We start from the raw sequence: 11,483 nt of genomic DNA on the forward strand, positions 1-11,483 counted from the left end.
ATGAGGCAGCAGCAAAAGAGATGGCTACTGGAGCACAGCAACCAATGGACTCCTATCTAGACAGGCAAAAAGGAAGTGGGGAAAAAACCAAGGAGAGAAGCGGGAATCACCCAAAAACTGATAAATGATGAATTTGGTCTCTTGGAACTGTAGGGGGATTGGCTCCTCCTTAAAAATAAATGCAGTCCGTGACTTAATAAATCAGGAGCAGCCAGACTTTGTCCTCATCCAGGAGACCAAAATCTCAGACCAAGATTTTCAAAAACAAGTTAAACGATTCAAAAATTTTGAAGGTTACTCAATAGGATCAGAAGGTGCATCAGGAGGTATAGGAACACTCTGGAACAAGAATAAATGGACTCACATCAACCTCCAATCTTGCAATTGGTGGATAAGAACAGAACTCAGAAACAAAGCCTCTCAAGAAGTCTACAGCATATATAACATCTACGCTCCAAACCATTACCGGGACAAATCAACATGTTGGGACTCATTATCCTTAGAATTACAGTCCTCCCACGACAGTAGCATAATTCTGGGAGGAGACCTGAATCTCATAAGAAATGTGGATGAAAAGTTAGGAGGAAACTTTCATTCGGACCCCTCAAGAGAGGCGCTGGAGGCTATAATCCAGTCTCATAATCTCATTGACATACCTCCCTTCAACGGGAAATACACATGGAGTAACAAAAGAATAGGCTGCCACAATATCAAAGAGAGGTTAGACAGATTTCTCGTGCAGGAAAGAATCGCAGCAAGCTTCTCTTCCATCAAGAGCAAAATCATTCAAGCCTCGGCCTTTGATCACAAACCTGTGGTGATGAACATGGAAAAAGGGAGAAATCTGGGGCCCCTCCCCTTCAAATACAATAAAATATGGGATTATAAAGAAGACTTTCGCTCCCTCGTTCAAAATCAGTGGGCAAAGGAAGTGTGGGGATCGCCTTACTACGTCTGGGAAACCAAATTAAAATCCCTAAGAGCAGTCATTAAACAATGGGCCAAGGAATACGCAGCAATGGAGAAGAGGAAAAAAATGGATCTGCATACGCAAATGGAGCAGTGGAACAAAGAAAAGGAGAATATCCAACCCACAAATGAAGACATAATCCATGAAAATGAACTATACAGGGAGCTATATAGACAAAATCGAGCTGAGGAAGAGGAACAAAGGCAGAAATCGAGGTGCCTATGGCTGAGGGCGGGCGACAAAAATACCTCTTTCTTCCACAACAACATAAAGCTCAGGCGCGCTGGGAATCAGATAGATAAAATTGAGGCAGAAGGGCATGAGTACAGCGACCAAGATGAAATTAAGGAGGCGGCTTTCAACCACTTTAAATCTCTTCTAGCAGTAGCCCCTCAGCAGTCGGACAACTCTGACTTCCTCAGCGCAGTAGAGAACAAAATCTCAGACCCTCAAAACAGAGATCTGGATCAGGAGGTCACAGAAGAGGAAATCAGGGAGGCAACATTTAGTATGCAACAGGACAAGGCTCCGGGCCCTGATGGTTTTACGGTGGCCTTTTACCGAAACCATTGGGACACAATCAAAAAAGACTTTGTGCGGATGGTCAAAAACGTTTTTAAAAATCACAAGATGGGAGACAACACAAAATCCTCACATCTTGCTCTCATCCCTAAGGACGTTAACCCTCGTTCTTTCGACCGCTTCCGGCCAATTTCCCTTTGTAATGTTTCCTACAAGATTGTAACCAAAATTCTTTCCAATAGGCTCAAAAAGATCCTTCCTTATTTAATCTCAAAGAACCAAGGGGGATTTGTTCCCCACAGGCAAATCACAGATAATGTCATACTTATTCAAGAGGCAATTCACAGCAGCATCAGCAGGAAGGAACGAGGAATGATAATCAAACTCGATATGGAAAACGCTTTCGATAGAGTCGACCACCACTTCCTAACTGCAGTTCTCAAAAAGTTCGGGATTTCAAACAAATTCATAAGCACCATCTCTGGTTGTATCTCCAATCCTTGGACTTCTCCTCTGATTAATGGTCACCCAAGCAGGTATTTTAGAAGCACCAGGGGATTGAGGCAAGGCTGCCCTCTCTCCCCTTTCTTATACATCATAATGGTGGAAACTTTGAGTATTCACTTAGAAAAACTCCGCAAGCAAAAAGAGATCACTGGAATTGGTATAGAAAGAGGGACTAAAGAGATTAATCATTCGCTCTTCGCGGATGATACCCTTCTCATTGGGGGAGCCTCAAGCCTAATGGCAAAAAGATTCAAGAAAGTCTTGGATGCCTTCCTAGCTGCCTCTGGAGGGATGCTGAATAACAAAAAATGCAAGATCTATACCTGGAATGTCCCTGATCAAATTAGGCAAAGAATCTCTCTGATTCTGGACATTCCAGTGCAAAGGAACTGGAGTTATTTCTCTTATCTTGGTCTGCCTTTAGCCAAAGAAACAGTTAAGGCTGAGATATGGGCCAAACACATAGAAAAGATGAGAGGTCTCCTTCAAAGTTGGGGAGTTTCTTGGCTAAATCTGACTGGTAGATCGACCCTTATAAAGGTTGTTCTCTCTGCTCTACCCATCTACCAATATGTGGTCACTTTGGCTCTCGCCAGTGTGCATAAGCACATGGAATTATTAATGAGAAGTTTTCTATGGCAGGGGGGAAAGCAAGAATCTAAGAAATTTAGCCTTGTCAAATGGGAACAAGTCATCCTTCCCTATGACAAAGGTGGGCTCGCCATTAAAATTTTGAGCTTCTTCAACGGGGCTATGGGCTTTAAACTAATTTGGAGAATCCTCACCGGCAAAGGCTCTTGGTGGGTGGAAGTATTGAAGAGGAAATACCTGAATGGACCAAATTTTAATCTACTTTCCGAAACAATAGCTGAAAGATCTTACACCCCTGTTTGGAAGCTAATTAAAAAAGTCCTTCCTCAGTTCAGAGAGAACATTTCCAAAGTGCCTGGAAGCGGCAAGGAGGTCAATATCTAGACTGATAGAATCATGGGCGCCAGACCAAGAAACCACATCCAAAATCTTAGGCCTCTGCACATCTGGATGGAAGCTAAAAACTTAACCTCCTTGTATGATATTTCAACTTGGGACCAAAACACCTGGCAGGGCTGGAAGGACCTTCAAATTCCCAATGAACTCAGAGAACTATGGCTTAATCTTAAGATCTCCCTCACAGGCGCAGCACCCACCAACAGAGGGGCTGAAGATAGGTATATATGGGACCCAAGCGGTGGGAAATTCACTGTTAGAGATGGCTACAAATTCCTCCAGGCATCCACTTCGACAGCCAAATGGAACCTCTTCACAACTGTCTAGAAATCAGAATTCATTCCAAAGGTCAAACATTTCAATTGGACTCTCCTCAAAGTAAAGGTGCTTACCGCTGAAAATCTAAGGAAAAGAGGGATCTTGGGGCCATCAATATGCTGCTTCTTTCGCGTTGAGGAGGAGAGTAGCCATCATCTATTCTTCCACTGCCCCCTCGCCCAAAGTTGTTGGACTCAGATAGTCAAACTAATGAAAATTGAAGAGACTTTTGATCAGCTATCCTCCCTTCAAAAAAATTGGGCAAAATGTTATCCTTTTCCTAAGAAAGGTAAAAACAATATCATCCGTATGTGGAAATGCATCCTAGCTACCCTTAGTTGGCAAATTTGGTTAGCTAGGAATAACTGTATTTTTAATGACAAGAAGCCCAACCTTGTCCGCATACTGGCAAAAACAACAGCGCTCATATCTGAAACAATAAGTGCAGACTTGGTCGCTCCTCCAGACCAATCAAGCTGGCACAAAGAAGAGATGGAATGGTATAACAAATTCAGCATCAATTACAGCAACAATCAACTAGCACACCCCAAAGCTAGCACGAGAAGAATACACTGGAAGCTCAGAGGCACAAGGGAAGAAGTAAGTCAATGGATCCTAGATCAGAATCGCCCTACTTTGCATTTCGACGGGGCCTCCAAAAATAACCCGGGGGAAGCTGGAGCAGGGGGTATCATAAAGGACAGCCAAGGCAAAACTCTGGTAAGCTACGAATGGGGATTGGGCCAAATGTCCAACAACCTGGCAGAAGCTTACAGCCTCTACTTAGGCACCCTCATTCTGAACCGGCTGAGAATCAGGAATCCAATAATAGTGGGAGACTCGGCCATCGTCATTGCAGCTATGGTGGCGGGAACAGAATTTAAAAAAGAGGCCCTTAATAATGTAAAGCTCAGGATTGAGGATAATGTCAAAGAAATGGGAGACACGACTTTCAAACATGTCCTAAGAGACAACAACACTGAAGCAGATCATTACGCCACTAAGGCATCCAACAGACAGATTGGCCAAGTTAAAGAAAATGATCTCATATATGAAAAACCAATCCCGTAGTCAGCTTAGTTGCCTGTCAAACTCTCCGACCAGTCATACCAGCATCCATTCGACCTTTTGTCTTATCATTCCCCACCCTCCTTCTTGTGATCTCTGGCCAAAATCAATCAAGTCGCACGCTGCATGCCAGGCTTTGAATTTCGATCCCCCCTTCTCCATGCCCACCTCTCATCATTTTTGGTTCGATCACAGGATCTCGATCTCCCAACTTTCTCGTGACTCTCCCATGCAGAATTTAGGTAGAAGTCTTTTCAAGATCTCCCTAGACTGCTGCAAAGATTTTAAGCCGGTGGCTAATCCTAGCCAGATCACTGAGCTCATGTCGCACTCTCGGCCCGCTCACCCTCCCACTCCGCTCTATATATTCATCAATCCTTCTCTCTACGAGCACATCAGAAACACGTCCCTTTTTTCGCAGGAGAGTAAAGGTTCTATATCTGGCAATCAGCTCAAGAAGTTCTGCATCAAGAGAGGCCGCCATCCGTTCAAATCTGTTGTGAGATCGTTCTCCAAAGCTCCCAGGGAAGTTAGCAATCTCCAAGATCGGAATATCGCCTTCAGCTCGGCTGCTCCTCTCCCCCACGACAGTTTGGTAAATCTCTGTGCCTGGTTCTCCATTTTAAGTGTGATTTCTCCCCTGCTCTGTTCCCTCTTCGTAGCATTTTCCCTCTTTCTTGCAGGTCTCCTTCCTCTTCACCCCAGCTCCTTCTCCCTGTTCCCACACTGCATCTCCCTCCCTATCAGTTCCCTAGAAATGGCAGAGATCCCGGAAAACAGAGAGCATGCTGAGGCTCCGGAAAATCGAGAGATGCTCGAGAATCCTCTGGACAGAGTGATTGCAAACAGCAACTGCTCGCTGTGTAAAGCCCATTGCTTTATGATTGCAAGGTTTGTCAAACATTTCAACGAGCTCAAAGAGGACTTTCAGGCAGATAGCAGATCAAAGAGAAAGAAACTGGAAAAACAAAAGGCAGAGATAGAAAGCCTAAAGGAAAAATGCAAACACATGGAGGAGGCAATCGCCCACATCAAATCCATCACTCAGAGTATGCAAGCTGAGACTTCAACCAGAGCAAGCGTCAAGAAAGAACCCCAGATTGATGACTCTGTCAATCAGCTCTAGTAATCTAACTAATGACTAGCAAATTTTGTCTTCTCGCAGGTCTTTTTGTAAGACTATACAGCCGTTTTCTTTTCCAATCTACACTACTCAAGTTTGTCTATAAGAAGTCAGGGTCTGCGAACCCATTTTGGACTTCTCTTTATCTATTTCCATCCTCTTATGTAATTGGACTTGGCTCCAAGCAGTTTTATAATATATAAGTACCCAATCATGTTTAAAAAAAAGTATTAAAAATAAGAAGCCATCAAATTATACTTCCCAGAAATTCATCATACACATCTTCAAAAATAGAAGCAACTTGTTCTAAAGAGGAGGATTTTGTTCTCATAGTTCCCATCATTTATAGGAAATCCGGTAGCGAAATTTGACAGTTCCCATCACTTATAGGAAGTTTAGTAGTGAAATGAAATCCAATAGTGCCTTAACTTTCATTATAGTTCCACCTCTTGTGGAAAAGTATGGGACTATGGGTTTTGTTAAGGATGATGTTGATATGCTCCTATGTTATTCAAACCAAACTTAAGGCCATTAGATCAAGGGTGAATCTCCAGTCAAATCCTTGGTCAACATATTTTGTAAAGTCCAAATTTAGTCGTTTATCTTGGTCAATATGCTCCAATTAGATGTTGCACAACAATGAGCATGATCCGGAAATCAAACAAACCTTGCTTCTTTATCATCAATCCATCATAGCACAATTGATCTTGTCTTCAGTTAGTAAAGTTTAATTAACATGATGATTATGCAATTCACTTGTTCAAGGATAATTTCTATGGTTGCAACACCTTTCCTTTAATAATCATTCATGACAATAGCGGTTTAGTTTCTTGTAGCAACATATTAAGGAGAAAAATTATCTTATAGAGTAGGTTTCATGTTCCTTTATTTGGATCAGCTCCAATAATCAGTTAAAATTTAATTTTTATACATCTAGCTCCAGCGTACATAGTATAACAACCTAGTTCAGTGATAAGAAGGATTAATATTTACAGATCATAAATTATGGTAGCAATTATCATACTTCCTACAACATTTCCAATATTGATCCATAAGTTCTTGTTAAATCTCCTAGTAGAAAAAGTATCCATGTTCCAGTAATAGCCTCTTCATTCAACAAGTAGTAGAAAACAAACTCTCCAGCACACCAAGTTTAACATACATTTTTTGCATCACATCAAAGATAACCAAGCCAAGGAAAAGTAATTAGGTAAAGCAATTTTTATTTCTAGTTATTCAATGATTTGGGGATTTCTCTCATTAAACTCTTGAATCTCTTTTATACAACCCTTCATACATTACCTCTTTTCATTCACTTCATGCTTCATCTGATTTCTTTTGTCCATTCACTCCCTTCACCATTATCCTTTTATTTTGAAATTAAATTTTAAAGTCAAAAGAAAATTTCTCCATTCAAGTCTCGCATATTATGCTAGATTCCATAGTAAAAGCATCATCCAAATCCTCCTTGTCTTATACCTACAATAGATAGTTTGGAACAAAAAAACCACAAATAATGTATTCTAACCCAGCAATGGGCATACACCATTCAAGTCCTTTTCATTCTCATGCCATAGCAAGGCAATAAAATAAAATATAAGTGGGCAATGATCTTAGCATACAAATAGGGGATTGAAGATTAAAAGTTGAATGATCTCGGTAACACTCATTCATAGTTTTATTGCATGAGGACGTAAAATGACTTGAGTGTGGGGAATATATTGGGCCTTAGTTTTGACATGTTTTCAATGAATACTTTCACTTAATTCACCCTTTGTCTACACTCATTTCATATTTGTATTATTGCATTTACCCACATTATAAAACGCTTTCACTTTCTATGAGCTTCATAAGACATTTAATTTTTTTTATTTTCATTAATTATTCATGTTTTGGTCATTATTTAGAGTATATTTTCTTATTACCTAACTCCTTGCAGATTCTTAGAAGTCTTCATGGCATTTTCTAGAAATCTGGTAGTGCCTATAAGATGTCTGGTAGCATATTCACAACTAGAATTCTTATAGCATCCTATTTTTAGAGACCATTTTTCCGTGTCATTTGCAAATTAATGATGCCAAATTAAAAAATTACAAGTTGTAGGTTTTATGTAGAATATGATAATTTTAGTATTAAGTAGGAAAATTTCAAAAACAACATATGTACGGACATGTTTTTCAAGGGGGGATTTATGATAATTTCATAAAATTATTATAGCACCCATTTTGAATTTTTCATTGATTCACTTGGTTGCGCCTAATAAGGAAAAAATTGGGCACATGGTTTTGATAATATGGGTATCAATATGGTTCTTTTTATTTTCATTCATCCCTCACTATTGGCATTATGATGCATGTGTTTTCCTTGATGGAAACTCACTTGTAACAGAACAAGTATATGGTAACTAGATCAATCCATAGGTAAGTTTGGAGGTGATAGAGTGATGGAACATAATAACAGAATGACGGGCAAATTTTACAGATCAGAATCAAAAATTTGATAAAGGTGAATATTTGAAGATTTATATGCGGGTTCATCAAAGCCAAGTCGTGTATACACACAGATACAAAGAACCAAAGTCACATACATGCTATCTCACTAATTTAAGAATACCAAGGGTCCTTACCATGGTATTAGCCCACAATATTGAGTGTAGTAACGGTTACTTGATCCTGTCCAAGATTACTAGCAACACTAGTATAGTTTTGACTCATGGTATTAGTTAAGGCTCTAACTATATAAGGAGGTGAATATCAAAGTGCTAAGTGTACATGTGAAAGAGTTTTTTATGAATGCTTAAATCTGAATTATATTTTCATTGTAAGGGCCATAATTGACACATAGATCTGAAATAATTATGCACCGATGAATACAATGATGGATCAGGATCATGAGACCTGAAATGAATTTCCATTGTATGATCTTCTCATGGATTGACTAGATATAAGTATTGATGCATATTTTTATTTCTGAATATTATGATCTGTGTCTTTATAAAGTTCTAAAGAGCTACACAATTTAAGGTCAAAATTTGGAGATCTGTACGCAGCCTAGTCTCGGTGAAGTCGCATATAAACGCGGATTCATTTCTTCAAAGTCGCATACATAAAATAAGGGTTTTTGTTCATAAATGACTGATCAACTTGATTAGTGTTGTTGTATCTCTGTTATATGTCAATGATGTCCTCATGTTGATATGGGTTGCGTGATAATGTCTGAATTAGAACTGATTGAATGATGAAGTTGAATTTGGTTACATGTTAATTGGTTGAAAAGATTATGGATGTTGCTAACTATATGAGGGTTTTGTAAGCTAACATAATATTTCAGAATAACTTTGGTCAACTATGTGACTGATTCAAAATTACAAGGTTTTAGTATATTGAGATCTATATGAAGGTTTCTCTATAGAAAAGTGCAGATACACACTGGTTTCCTTAAGTGAAGTAGCGTATACATGTTGGCATATGAATGATCAGGGTTGTAGTTGATTTTGTGTGTTGATGTAGTATTCTTAGTTCAGTTCTGTATTTTGGTTACAATGATCTCACTATTCTGTTTGAATTAAGTTGGTGTTTGCTTCAGTTGATCTACAAGTTGTGATGTATTAAAGTAGGTGGATCCAGTGTGAAAATTTATGAAACGTGGTCCATGGATGTTGCTGAGGGTTGGAGCCTTCAGTGAGGAAGTTGAAGCTTCCTGCCAGTAGTACCTGGTAATCAAATCATGGGGATTGGAGCTCCCTTCCAGTAGTAGCTGGAGAACGAGTGAAGGTTGTAGCCTTCAGTAGATGGGTGCCTATGTACTGGAATGAGTCTGCACTAGTACATGAATGTAATAAATTTTTTATATTAATAAGTTTGAAGACTAAGATGACAACAACGGTGGTTTTCTCTCATATTGGGTTTCCACCTTAAATCCTAGTGTTCATGTGTGTTGCTTATGTGTGATAATTTATTCTGTTCCTATTGCATCTTATTACAACTTATCAAATGCTTGATAAATCTCTTACATTCTGGTTTAAGTTTAACAAATAAAGAATTAATTGTTTTACAAGTTTACTAAGCATACATTAGCTTCTTTTACAATAGTCATGTACATAAGTGAATTGGGTTCAATAAATTCACATACATATTTCAGAAAAAGGAAATTATTATTGTTGGGAGTTTTTTCTTAAATATTGATTCATAGATATGAAATAATTATGCACTGATGAATACAATGATGGAACAGGATCATGAGACCTAAAATGAATTTCCATTGTATGATCTTCTCATGGATTGACTAGATATAAGTATTGACACATATTTTTATTTCTGAATATTATGATCTATGTCTTTCTAAAGTTATGAAGAGCTACACAATTTTAGGTCAAAATTTGGAGATCTGTACGCAGCCTAGTCTCGGTGAAGTCGCATATAAATGCGGATTCGTTTCTTCAAAGTCACATACATAAAAGAAGGGTTTTTGTTCATAAATGACTGATCAACCTGATTAGTGTTGTTGTATCTCTGTTATATGTCAATGATGTCCTCATGTTGATATGGGTTGTGTGATAATGTCTAAAGTAGAACCGATTGAATGATGAAGTTGAATTTGGTTACATGTTGATTGGTTGAAAAGATTATGGATGTTGCTAACCGTATGAGGGTTCTGTAAGCTAACATAATATTTCAGAATAACTTTGGTCAACTATGTGACTGATTCAGAATTACAAGGTTTTAGTATATTGAGATCTGTATGAAGGTTTCTCTATAGAAAAGTGTTGATACACACGGGTTTCCTTAAGTGAAGTAGCGTATACATGTTGGCATATGAATGATCAGGGTTGTAGTTGATTTTCTGTGTTGATGTAGTATTCTCAGTTCAGTTCTATATTTTGGTTACAGTGATCTCACTATTCTGTTTGAATTAAGTTGGTGTTTGCTTCAGTTGATCTATAAGTTGTGATGTATTAAAGTAGGTGGATCCAGTGTGAAAATTTATGAAACGTGGTCCATGGATGTTGCTGAGGGTTGGAGCCTTCAGTGAGGAAGTTGAAGCTTCCTGCCAGTAGTACCTGGTAATCAAATCATGGGGATTGGAGCTCCCTTCCAGTAGGAGCTGGAGAACGAGTGAAGGTTGTAGCCTTCAGCAGATGGGTGCCTATGTACTGGAATGAGTCTGCACTAGTACAAGAATGTAATAAATTTTTTATATTAATAAGTTTGAAGACTGAGATAACAACAACGGTGGTTTTCTCTCACATTGGGTTTCCACCTTAAATCCTGGTGTCCATGTGTGTTACTTATGTGTGATAATTTATTCTGTTCCTATTGCATCTTATTACTACTTATCAAATGCTTGATAAATCTCTTACATTCTGCTTTAAGTTTAACAAATAAAGAATTAATTATTTTACAAGTTTACTAAGCATACGTTAGCTTCTTTTACAACAGTCACATACATAAGTGAGTTGGGTTCAATAAATTTGCGTACATATTTTAGAAAAACAAAATTATTATTGTTGGGAGTTTTTTTTTAAATATTGATTCACCCCACCCCCCCCCCCCCCCCCCCCCAATATTTTTCCCAACAATTGGTATCAGAGAAGGTCCTTCAAAAGAAGCTTGATCACTTGAAGGAATATCTCCCAAGATGAGCAATCAAGATAGAACGAAATCTATTAGACCACCACTCTTCAATGGAAATAATTTAATATATTGGAAGACAAGAACCAGATCTTATCTTCAGTCCCTTGGAGTAGATGTTTGGGAAATTGTGGAAGGAGGTTACCAATATCTAGCCACAGTTCCCATAGATGCAGCAGAAAAGAAGATGTATGAAACCAATGCCAAAGTTGTCAATGCATTATTGGGAAGTCTGATAGAATCAGAATTTGTCAAAGTTATGCAGTTAAACACAACAAAAGAAATATGGGACAAAATCATTCAAAGCTATGAAGGCGATACCAAGGTAAAAAGTGTTAAACTCCAAACTCTCAAAATT

At 38.6% G+C, this 11,483-nt stretch overlaps 1 protein-coding gene across 1 annotated transcript; it reads left to right on the forward strand.

The window, feature by feature from the left end:
• The first annotated feature begins 3,796 nt into the window (after positions 1–3,796).
• Positions 3,797–4,375, forward strand: LOC149219173 (uncharacterized). Its single transcript, XM_089386729.1, has one exon. It carries the CDS (start codon positions 3,797–3,799, stop codon positions 4,373–4,375), a length of 579 nt encoding a protein of 192 aa, XP_089242855.1.
• Positions 4,376–11,483: the final 7,108 nt, after the last annotated feature.

This window comes from Pinus tabuliformis, chromosome Q (genome assembly GCF_031772625.1).
Source record: "Pinus tabuliformis cultivar Carrire ecotype Pingquan chromosome Q, CPIR1, whole genome shotgun sequence".
In the NCBI taxonomy this organism is placed as follows: domain Eukaryota; kingdom Viridiplantae; phylum Streptophyta; class Pinopsida; order Pinales; family Pinaceae; genus Pinus; species Pinus tabuliformis.

Excerpts from the sequence above, each read along its gene's own strand:
- LOC149219173 (XM_089386729.1), top strand. The coding sequence starts at position 3,797 with ATGGAATGGTATAACAAATTCAGCATCAATTACAGCAACAATCAACTA.